General features: G+C 41.2%; 1 protein-coding gene across 1 annotated transcript; it reads left to right on the top strand.

Moving 5' to 3' along the window:
- Positions 1-9,781: 9,781 nt before the first annotated feature.
- LOC123935492 (DDB1- and CUL4-associated factor 12-like protein 2) lies at positions 9,782-11,173 on the top strand. The gene has a single exon (XM_045996345.1). It carries the CDS (start codon positions 9,782-9,784, stop codon positions 11,171-11,173), a length of 1,392 nt encoding a protein of 463 aa, XP_045852301.1.
- Positions 11,174-12,747: the final 1,574 nt, after the last annotated feature.

The following is a 12,747-nucleotide window of genomic DNA, read 5'->3' as shown; positions in this document are numbered from 1 at the left end:
AATAGTGTATAGAATTGTTAAATTGCTATAGTGTACACTTGAAACTAACATACCATTGTATGTTAACTATATAGGAATTAAAATTAAAAACTTAGTTAAAAAAGGAATAAAATTCTCATTGTGGTTTTGATTTGTATTTCCCTGATGCCGAGTGACGTGGAGCACTTTTTCATGTGTCTGTTGGCCATCTGGATGTCTCCTTTGCAGAAATGTCTGTTCATGTCCTCTGCCCATTTCTTGATTGGATTGTTTGTTCTTTGGGTGTTGAGTTTGCTAAGTTCCTTATAGATTTTGGATACTAGCCCTTTATCTGATATGTCGTTTGCAAATATCTTCTCCCATTCTGTCAGTTGTCTTTTGGTTTTGTTAACTGTTTCCTTTGCTGTGCAAAAGCTTTTGATCTTGATGAAATCCCAATAGTTCATTTTTGCCCTTGCTTCCCTTGCCTTTGCCGTTGTTCCTAGGAAGATGTTGCTACGGCTGAGTTCGAAGAGGTTGCTGCCTGCATTCTCCTCAAGGATTTTGATGGATTCCTTTCTCACATTGAGGTCCTTCATCCATTTGGAGTCTATTTTCATGTGTGGTGTAAGGAAGTGGTCCAATTTCATTTTTCTGCATGTGGCTGTCCAATTTTCCCAGCACCATTTATTGAAGAGGCTGTCTTTTTTCCATTGGACATTCTTTCCTGCTTTGTCGAAGATTAGTTCACCTCACACCAGTCAGAATGGCTAAAATCAACAAGTCAGGAAATGACAGATGCTGGCGAGGATGCGGAGAAAGGGGAACCCTCCTACACTGTTGGTGGGAATGCAAGCTGGTACAACCACTCTGGAAAACAGCATGGAGGTTCCTCAAAATGTTGAAAATAGAACTACCCTATGACCCAGCAATTGCACTACTGGGTATTTACCCTAAAGATACAAACATAGCGATCCGAAGGGGCACGTGCACCCGAATGTTTATAGCAGCAATGTCTACAATAGCCAAACTATGGAAAGAACCTAGATGTCCATCAACAGATGAATGGATCAAGAAGATGTGGTATATATACACAATGGAATACTATGCAGCCATTAAAAGAAATGAAATCTTGCCATTTGCGATGACGTGGATGGAACTAGAGGGTATCATCCTTAGTGAAATAAGTCAATCGGAGAAAGACAACTATCATATGATCTCCCTGATATGAGGACATGGAGATGCAACGTGGGGGGTTAGGGGAATAGGAGAAGAATAAATGAAACAAGATGGGATTGGGAGGGAGACAAACCATAAATGACTCTTAATCTCACAAAACAAACTGGGGGTTGCTGGGGGGAGGTGGGATTGGGAGAGGGGGAGGGGGTTATGGACATTGGGGAGGGTATGTGCTATGGTGAGTGCTGTGAAGTGTGTAAACCTGGCGATTCACAGACCTGTACCCCTGGGGATAAAAATACATTATATGTTTATTAAAAAAAAAAATTGGAAGGGGAGGCGAACCATAAGAGACTATGGACTCTGAAAAACAACCTGAGGGTTTTGAAGGGTCAGGGTGGGAGGTTGGGGGAACAGGTGGTGGGTAATAGGGAGGGCACGTTTTGCATGGAGCACTGGGTGTTGTGCAAAAACAATGAATACTGTTACGCTGAAAAAATAAATAATATGGAAAAAAAAAGGAATAAAATTAAAAAAATTACAATCAGGAAGGATCAAGAAAGAAAAAGTGGAAAGGTTTATATAGTTGCTACGATTAATATCACGTTTGTGTTTGTGCTTCCTAGCAGCCAAGACAGGGGAAGTAAATTATTGTTACCATATACTGAACACGTATAATGTACCAGAAACTTTGTGAGGTGCTTTGAAACAATACCTATCTTCACTCCAACCATGGAGAATAAGTATTATTCTCATTTTACAGGGGAAGTTACTAAGGTTGATAAAACTATCTTGCCTAGTGTCACAAAACTAAACTCCTAAGTGGAGCCAAGATTCAAATCAAGGACTCTCTGACTCCATAGTCTGCACTCTTATATATTTGTCGTGGTCAGAAGGGATAAAAACATAATAATCCACAGAGATAAAAGATTTTGCATTAAATTATAAAATTAATTTTAAGTGTGACATTGTATAAAGGGGACATTGAGCAATATGATAAATGGTGACCTTCATAACAGATTTACAATAAATGCAGAAGCAATATCCATATAACTGCTTGGCTCTTTTTTAAATGGCCTTTGATAACTGCCTAAAGTGTAACATTAAAGTGCAAGTGAGTGAAACTGATCCAGCAAATATTGAACTAATAGTATGCTGTGATCCAGGATGTCTGGTGGCCTGAGGTAATTCAAGAATAAAACTGAAATTACATGAATCAGGTTTCAGAATGCTACTACATTTTATTAGCAAGGGTTTGGTTAAAAGCCAAATTCATTTGTTCATTCATTCAGCAAATGTGTATGGGCCATCTATATGCCAGGTACTGTGATAGGTTCTAGGAATCTAAATATGTTTTTTAAAATATTCCTACTTCAAAGGAGTTTGCACTTATTTTAGAATTAGACAAGCCAATCCCTGTAATGAAGAATGTTAAGTGCCATAAGGGAAGTGTGTACTATTGTATAAAAGCTCTCAAACCTACCTGGCAGAGTCAAATAAGTAATCATAATGGGGGTAACTTTTGAGATATGACTTGACGGTAACAAAAGTTCTTCCCTCTAAGCTGTGTTAAAGTAGAGGTGGTTGATCAAATAGCATGAAGAGCTGGTTTCTGTTTTACCAGTTAAACAGAGATCCAGGGTCTCTAAAATTTCAGTCAGCATTATTCAGCAAATACTGATTGTTTCTATGATATGTTAGATACTGGAGATACAGTAGTGAGCACAATGGATACTTCTGTCCTCATGGAGTTTTTGTTCACTCTTTTGGTAGATAGGGATATTAAACAAAGCATCACAGAAATAACCATGCAATTTCACCTGTGGTAAATTCCATTAAAATAAAGTTAAGGGGATACCTATGTATGATAGACCTGATTTAGTCTGAGGAGTCAAAAAGGGTTTCCTTAAGGAAGTGACACCTTAACTAAAATCTGAAAGGTAAGGAGTTAGGAAGGTAAGGTTCCTGTGTAGGGTAAAAGGTAGGGAGATGCCACAGATAGAAAGCATTCCAGCCACAGAAAGCAACATGCAAGAAAGGATCCAAGGCATGAAGTTATATAATATTAATTGATGAAGTTTAAAATGTCCAGAGTTTCTGGAGCAGGAAAAGTAATGAGAAGAAGGTAAAAATGTGGCTGGAGAAAATAGGTCATATTGTGGGCTTTATAAGCTACATTAAGAATTTGAACCTGGTGGGGCACCTGGGTGGCTCAGTGGGTTAAAGCCTCTGCCTTCGACTCAGGTCATGATCCCACGGTCCTGGGATCGAGCCCTACATCGGACTTTCTGCTCAGTGGGGAGCCTCCTTTCCCTCCTTCTCTCTCTCCCTGACTCTCTGCCTACTTGTGATCTCTGTCTGTCAAATAAATAAAATAAAAATCTTAAAAAAAACCGAATTTGAACCTGGTGGTGGGTATTCATTGTTTATACAACTTGTGGGTGGGTATTCATTGTTTATACAACAGGAGCACTGGGTGTTGTGTATAAACAATGAATTCTGGAAAAATGAAAATAAATTTAAAAAAATTAAAAAAAGAATTTGGTTCTTTATCCTAAGACAATAGCAGTGGTTTGTTTAAATCAGTACAGCGACATGACTATATTTGCATTTTGAAACACCACTCTAACTGCAGTGTGGAAAACTGAATGGAAGAAAACAAAAATGGTTGTAGAAAATCAATTAGGAAGCCATTACTTGTCAAGCAAGAATAGTGGCTTAGGAAAAGATGGTAGTAATGGAGAGAGTGAGAATTAAGTTGATTTGAAACTGTTATGAGAAGGATACTGGGCCTGAATTATAAGGAAGCATTGTATGTCAAGAATAATTCTTAGGACTCTAGTTTGCACATCTAGATGGATGGTGGTACTATTCATTAAGACAGGAAGCAATACTTAAAAAAAGATAAGAAGCAAGGTTCAGGAGTATGGGGATCAAAATCAATATCTTGAGTTTATACATGCTGAATGTGAAGTTCTGTTTTGATACCAAGTAGGAAGTTGGACATGTCAGTTCAGGGTAAAGATAAAGAATTAGAAGAAATTGGTATATATGGTGGAATTGAAGCTAGGAGTAAGTTGGCGTCTAAGTTAGGAAAAATAATGATTCAGCATCTATATCAAATTAAGACACTACAGAACATGGAATAGAATTATTTGTCAATGAATTTTAGAGGCATAATCTCATCCATGCCTTCCTTCATGCACCTTATCTGACATTAGAACGTAATCCACATACTTTTTTTCAGTCACTTCTGTCCAATTTAACTACAATCCGCAGGTGGAAAAAGCCCTAAATCTAAACAAAGATCTACTCTTTGTACAGGGGTGAATATTTATTTTGGTATGAATATCTATTGGCAGGAGGAACCCCAATATGGCTGGTTCACAGAACAAAACCTTCCAAACTATCCCTTGATGGTCTAATATAATCCCATATAAATATTTATCTATAGATTGGAAAGATAATAAAGAACGATGAGCTATACATGTGTATTCCAAAAGCTAGCTCTACAAACATTGTATCCCTGCATGTGCTAGACTTTGGTAATGGTACGTGGGCATTGTACTGCAGTATGCACTCAAAAACTCTCATTACCATAGCCAAGTTGTTCTTGTAAAGCTAAGTAAGGGAAAGCCATTAGGATTTACATGTTCTTAGTGTGTGTGTGTGTGTGTGTGTGTGTGTGTGTGTGTACACACTCATTTAATCATCAGAACAACCCCAGAGCACAGGTGATATTATCATCACATATATAGGTAAGGAACAAATTGCAAAGGGTGTATACCAACTGACCCAGTTCCAAGGCTAGCAAACCATAGAACTAGAATTTAAACCACATTATGTGGCTCTGAAGTCCACTCCTTTGACCAATGCACTGTTGTGCCTTCCACAAAACAAATAATAGCACTGAATCTGCTCTTATTAAACAAAGACCAAGTTTGGGCTCTGACACATTCTTTCCTCTTAGAGAAGGTGGAAAGGGGTAGGGCAAAACAGAGGTCATAGATCAAAATTACCTTCTTCCCTATGATTCTGTTTCCAGTTAATTAAATAGTGTGATAACTCTTTCCTTTATTCCCCCATCTGACACCATAAGACTTTAGTAGTGCCTTGGTAGGGGAAACATAGCCTGCTGAGTCATCTCTACCAGTTTCTGCATTATGAGGTTTGGAGGAAGCCTTCACAGCTGCTTATCTTAGGAGACTTGACAAGATCACAGCTTGAAATGGTAGGACTGTATTATAATTAGAGACTAGGTGAAAATTTATCCAATGTAATAATTCAAGAGTAGTTTGCCTTATGTATATTATAAATAACAAGGTATCATTGTTATATATTGTTTTAAAATAAGCTTAATTAACTATATTTTATTTTTTAGGTTTTTATATTTATTGATAAAGATAATCCAAGGTCTATACATTCAAATGAAGACAAGATGTCAAAAATAGTGTTAAGGAGCCCCTTACTTTATATCATTACACAAAATATCAGAAATGATTATATAATCCCATTTCTGAAGCCAGATGTCTTTGTACCTGAGATTCTGCTCCAATCTATTAAGTCTATATTCATAAAATCTATTTTTGTATAGAAGAATATATAAAATAAACTTTCATAATTGAATATTTCTACAAAAAAACTAGTTACTGGCCCATCTGTTCTATTATCCCACTTTTCTCTTTCTCTTTTAGCTTTAAGGCTAAAATTAGTAATATTTTCAAAATAATTTGAATCATACCTAATAGCCAAACTTATATTCATGCTACCATAGTGAAATAAATCTTCTGTCTTAACTAATTTTAAATTAGTAACCTAACTTGTTTACTGGCTAAATAGACCTTTTTTTTTTCATTCAGAGATTAGAAAGCTGGACAGACACAGTTGATAAAATTGTCCAATAAGCTGAAAAGGAACATATAAATATAGAGAGATAAATAGAATAATGTCACATAACTTGTTTGAAGTTATTTATATTATCTAGAGGATAACGTCAAACAAGTTATGTGGCATTATTACAAATCAACTCAAATCCTTCACTTTTACAACTCAAGTAATTTGATTTCAAAAGATCTTACTTCCAATTTTTGATATTTCATTTTGCTTTCTCTCCTTTATTAGTTTATTAACAGGATAATTACAAGTTTCATAAACCATTTAGTGCAAATAGAACTATACGGTGGTGTGAATGAAGTAGGAAATGTTACATAAACCCTTGAGGACTTTATAATCTGATTAAGAAAATAACATTTAAAAATATGAAGTAACTAGAGAATAGGATAAGATAGTGGTCTGAAACCACTCATATAAGTCCTCACCCAGTGGAGGGGAATCTGTAGGGGAAATAGGTATGGCTAATACAAATTTATCCAGGGGTGTGTTAGTAGCAAAAAGCAATAACAAATACAGAAATAAACTAGTAATGACTGACAAGATTTTTGCACTCATACACAGTGGCCCTCATAGGTAACAAAAATACCTAATAGAGACCCTGACACTCAGAAGACCATGCAGACGCCTGAAATTTTATCATATAATTTCATATACTACTTTAACTATAAATGTACTGTGTATAACTTCAGGTTTTAGCAGACGTTGTGGTTTCCTAAAAATGGAAGTAATCAGATACCAATAAAGAAGATTCAAATTTGCAAGCTGATATAAAACACTCTAAATTTCTCAATATCACTTAACTCTGGTCTGTAAATTTTACATCTTTAAATTAAAAACTCAGAAAAATTTGAAAGTATAAACATAAATTAAATGTGTTGCATATACTGTATTTTTTATTTTTTTATTATTTTATGTTAGTCATCATACAGTACAGCACTAGTTTTTGATGTAGTGTTCCAAAATTCACTGTTTACATATAACACCCAGTATTTTAGATGAAATTATCACACCTCATTTATCAGTACAGAATAGTAATCTGAACAGTGACTACAAACACTTTATACATAAATATTGCATAATTATATTATCAAAAAATTGGAGAGACATAATGCCTAGGCTATTTATAAGGGTATTATTTTTACAACAATGTAGGCACATATTATTATATTTCATATTAGTTAAAAAGAATTTGTAAAAAAGAAAATATATCTCATTAATCATATTTTGCCTTTATATATAATTTGGAGTGTTATATTTAAGAGGCATTCAGTATTTATTCCTTTATTTTAGGAATTCTGACCATGTTTCAAAAGTGCACAAGATGCAACATCTCTAAAATTTCCATCACAGGGATAGTTTACGTGGTTTTTAAAGAGATGGAAATAGAAAACTTGTACTTATTGAATAATATAGGGCATTTGTTAGTCTTCAAAGCTTTGGAGTCAGACATGGATTTCACAACATGTCTTTACCATTTACTAGCTGTGTGACCATGGGGGAGTTATCAGTCTTATCGGGCCTCAGTCCCCTCATTTTAAAATATGGCTATAAAAATAGAACCTGCCACACAAAGTTATTGTGAAGCTGAATGTGCATTTGAAATGTTTAGCACAGTCCTCCAGCCAATGACACAAATAGGCTCTCAATAAATAATAAAAATGTTATAAGAATTATTTATTTTACAATTGAAATATATCTATATTTAGCAATCTATACCTATCTGTATCTATCAATCTCCCAAAAGTTCAGCCTTTACAATGGTGAAAAGTATGCCATGAAGTCTTACTATATAACATCCATTGTTCTGAGGTGGAATTAAAAATAAATCATTATGGTAAATTAAACTAATTTGTAGTCATTTATTCTCTAGCAATATGAGTTCTAATTATGAAGCGGTCAACATGTTTTTCATTGTCAGGCCACTCCTTCTCCATCACCCTCACCCTTCTGATAGGGCATTAAATATAGGGAGGAATATAGGGGAGGTGTCCGTATTGGTATGTGCCAGCTGGATGGCAGTGATGCAAAGGGCCTATGGTTTTTGTTCTTGGAGTCTGCATTTGAGGTGAGGGTGCAAAAGGGCTTGGAGAAGGAGGAGAAAAACAACAACAAAGTAACTCCCATGCTCTCCCTTGATTGATCAGAAAAGTTAATTCACCTCCTCACGTGCACCCACTCAGCAAAGTTTTGGGAGGAAGACTGGGTGTCTGCAGAGCTGATATCAGCTACCAGTCTCTCATGTCACTGTGCAACTGAGCATGTCTAAATATAGGCTTGCCAGCCAAATTGGTTGCTCTGAAGCTGCAAAACCAGATATGGAGCATCCAAATTCTGAGGCTGCTAAATCCATAATCTGAATGACCACACTTCATAATTGTGTCTATGTGGTTATGTCCTTCTGGAAAGTTCTTCCCCATCTGTGCCTATGGAAATCCATGAATTCCGCCCCCCACCCCCATACCCCAGGGGCCATCCCATGCAAGACAAGTCTATGCCCAGGCACCTGGGATTCCTTCTGGGACTGACAGTGGGGACTGAACCTTTCTTTCCTCCCTGGAGCAGCGAAAGAGGTATGCCTCTCCTATATCTCTTCTACTCCACTCCAGGGTTACTCTCTGGGGTTCAAGAGAACTCTAGACCATGGACCCTTGTCTTATCCCTAGCCCCCACGGGCATCTTCAATGCAGTCCTCAAGTTTCCGGAGGCTGCCCTGGATCACAGGGTCCTCACTTTACCTCCAGCAGGAAATGCAGCCCAGGCAACTACATTTGGAACACACTCCTTAGGGATTATGTTGTGGAAACTCAGGGACCTCAATTTGGGAATTAAGAAGAAATTGTTTGAAAATTTATAACACACTCCCAACGGAGGGGCTGACACAGGTATGCTGCAAGGACAGACCTAAGAGGAGGGTCTCCCAGCCTCTCCTAAACATCCCCATTCTTTGCCAAGTTCGAAGACTAATTACAGCAAAGGATCTCCTAGGATTGCACTAAGCACACGTTTGTGCATATAGCATAATTGTTAGAGCTCCTTCTAGCTTCATACTTTACTTTATTTTAGCTTTCATATTTTATTTAGGGATTTTAAGAAGGCTAGTTGGTTGCTATCCTGAGGATAGTGAAACGCCTGGAGTCAGATAGCAAGAGGTCCTGGGCAGGCGCACTAGGATGTGTCCTCGGGAGCCGGCCAGGGGTCCGGGAGCGCTGGCCCTGGGTGAGTTTCCCCACCGCGGGCTCCATTCCCCCCACTTCCCGCCCCCCTCGGATTCCTCCCAGCCTGGCGTGTGCTACCCTGCGCCCCTCGCTTGCTCTATACCGGCTCCTCCTGCTGCCTCCGCCCCCTCACACTCGGTCCCCCAGCATCGTCCTGGTCCCACTCAGACTTCGCTCCCGCCGCCCCGCCGGCCGCACTTCCCGCCCTCACCTAGATCCCGGCCGCCGCCGCAGCCGCCCTTGTCGCTGCACTCCTTTCGCGATCCGCCCGCGATCCGCCCGCGCCCCGCTCCCTCGGGCCCGCGTTCCACGCCCGGCCCACCGCCCTCGCCGCCCTCTCCTCTTTCGTCGCTGCAGCGCCCGGGACTCGGTAGGCTCCGCGCCCTGCGGTCGCGCCCGCCTCCTGGACCCTGAGAGCCCGACCTCTCGGCTAACGCGGAGGCGCCGCGGTCCCCGCCGCCGCCACGGCCAACACGGGTGCCACGCGCCGCCACAGCCACCGCCCCGCAGCCGCCGCCACTCGCCTGCCGCCCACTATGGCCCCGCAGCAAACAGGTAGCAGGAAGCGGAAAGCACCCGCGATCCAGGCAGGCGCTGCAACCTCGTCGTCTCAGATCTCCGAGGCGGCGGACGCAGAGGGGCCGCTGCTGCCCAAGAAGCAGAAGCGGCCGGCAACTAGGCGCTCGCTGGTCCACTACCTGAAGGGCCGCGAGGTGGGCGCATGGGGCGGCGTCCGGCTCTCGGGCTCGGAGGGCGAGCTGCGAGGCTGCGCGGTGCAGAAGCTGCCTGAGCTGTTGAGGGAGCGCGAGCTGGCCCTGGGCACCCTCAACAAAGTGTTCGCGTCGCAGTGGCTGAACGCCAGGCAGGTGGTGTGTGGCACCAAGTGTAACACCCTCTTCGTGGTGGATGTGCACTCGGGTCAGATCACGCGCATCCCCCTGTTGCGGGATCGGGGGCCCTGGTTGGCCCGGGCTCAGCCGACCTGCGGTATCCACGCCATCGAGCTGAATCCCTCCAAGACGCTTCTGGCCACGGGGGGTGAGAATCCCAACAGCCTGGCTATCTACCAGCTGCCCACCCTGGACCCCGTGTGCCTGGGCGACCGCCATGGCCACAAGGACTGGATCTTCACCATCGCCTGGATGAGTGACACAGTGGCTGTGAGCGGCTCCCGTGACGGCACAGTGGCGCTGTGGCGGATGGATCCCGACATGTTCAATGGCAGCATCGCTTGGCACAATGACGCTGGTCTCCCTGTGTACGCCCACATCCGTCCAAGGGACATGGAGACCATCCCCAGGTCCAGCACCAGCCCCAGTAACCGCAAGGTGCGGGCTCTGGCCTTCAGCGGCAAGAACAAGGAGCTGGGAGCGGTGTCCCTGGACGGCTACTTCCACCTGTGGAAAGCCCGCAGCACTCTGTCCAGGCTGCTGTCCATCAGGCTGCCCTACTGCCGAGAGAACGTGTGCCTGACATACTGCGATGAGTTGTCTCTGTATGCGGTGGGCTCCCAGTCCCATGTCTCCTTCTTAGATCCACGCCAACGTCAGCAGAATATCCGGCCCCTGTGCTCCCGAGAGGGCGGCACAGGTGTGCGCTCGCTGAGTTTCTACCAGCATATCATCACCGTGGGCACAGGCCATGGCTCCCTGCTTTTTTATGACATCCGCGCCCAGAAGTTCCTGGAGGAGAGGGCCTCAACCAGCCTGGACGCCTCTCCTGGGCCCTCAGGAAGGAAGCTCAAGCTCACCTGTGGCAGAGGGTGGCTCAACCACGATGACCTGTGGGTAAACTATTTTGGTGGGATTGGCGAGTTCCCCAACGCGCTGTACACCCACTGCTACAACTGGCCAGAGATGAAGCTCTTCGTGGCTGGGGGACCTCTCCCTTCAGGACTCCATGGGAACTACGCAGGCCTCTGGAGCTAAGGATGGCTGCTGTGTTTTCAAAGTGCCCAGGTTTACCTTCCAGTCCCCTCTCACTTTCGTTCCTCATGTTGTGTTTGTGCTTTTTAACTCAGTGTGATGTTTGTCTTCCAGGTGGAAACTCAATTTATCTGTCTGTAGTGTATGAGAGAGAGAGAGAGAAAGAGAGAGAGAGAGAATGAGAGAGAGAAAGTGACCCTTGGGCAATCAAAACTTGGCTTTACGATTTTCCTGTTACCACCCCCCCCACCCCGCCAACTCAACCATCTTTTTTGCCTTCTCTTACAAAGAATTTTGTCTAATCCTTAATTGTGTTCTCTGAGTGGTTGCCATACGGTTTTTCTTTGGGCTGATGTAGACATGGTTCCCACTACAATTTAGTACTTCACTTTTACCAGTATTGCAACAGTATATTCAGGTCCTGTACACGTTTCATATGTATGGTATTTTGGAAAAATGTGTGCTAAAAAGTATCTTTTGAACTGGTGGGAGAACTACCCATCATATATATAACAGGGCAGGTGTTTAGCCCTGCTCTAGAAAATGCATTACAAGATCTAGATGCCACCATTTGGCACCTGTTTCATTTGGATTTTGGAACCTGGCTGTTTGTTGTTTGTATATTTTTGGTACACAAAATATTAAAAAAATATGCTTTCTTAGACAAGAAATTTTACAGTGACGTTCATCCTATTAATCACAATTTTGATTATTCAGTAAAATTTAGCATCTCTATCTCCAGGCCTTCAGCCTTTTTGGTTAAAGCTGCTATATTATGGCCTTGCTTTCCTCGGTAACATTTGTGCTACAGAATTCCATAGCTAATCAAAACTGTCCTGTAAGTGCAGAACAATCAGGGAAGTACTTTTGAGGGGTGAACATTTCTTTAAAGTTTAGGTAACACTATCTAGGTAGCCATATACAGAGAAAGGTCAGCTGTTGTGTTCAATGTGGACGTTATTGACAACTTTTTTATTGTATACATGGATAATTCTTTTATCTGAATTTGAGTATGTGACGTATTGCAGAAAAAATAAAACATGTTTAGTATTTTAGCAATTAAGTGCTAGGTTAAAGTTTTTGGATGCTAATATATACACTTTATATTTTTTTAGTTGTCCTTCTAGGAATATATTTATCAAAGTCAGAATCTTCCCGGATAGAAACTGAAGCTGAAACATCAGCTGTGCACACATTAACTGTGTACATTTGTTTTTGAAAAGCAAACTCGTGCTACTATCATAGGTTAAAAGAGTTAATAACATCTTGAATGCCTTATCAAAATATACTTGCTATAAGTTGGGAAAATTAGGTATCTTGTGTTTTTAAGATGATTTAACAAACCTTTTTATTTATGAAAAAATTACATGTTGTGCTTATAGCTACCTCACGTGTTCCCATGTGAGGAAATGGCATATATGTATACCATTTTACATATGCACATATTCCTAATATTTTAAACTACATATATTAAGACTTGGTCTTTATTTTTATTTTGTTTTTTTAAATTAAGTAATACACATGCATGAACAAAAGAATCATACTGTATAAACAGTGTACAGTGAAAAGTAAGTCTC

Source organism: Meles meles, chromosome X, assembly GCF_922984935.1.
Source record: "Meles meles chromosome X, mMelMel3.1 paternal haplotype, whole genome shotgun sequence".
Taxonomy (NCBI): domain Eukaryota; kingdom Metazoa; phylum Chordata; class Mammalia; order Carnivora; family Mustelidae; genus Meles; species Meles meles.
Note: the sequence above shows the minus strand (reverse complement) of the source record. Positions and strands in the feature narration are given on the sequence as shown.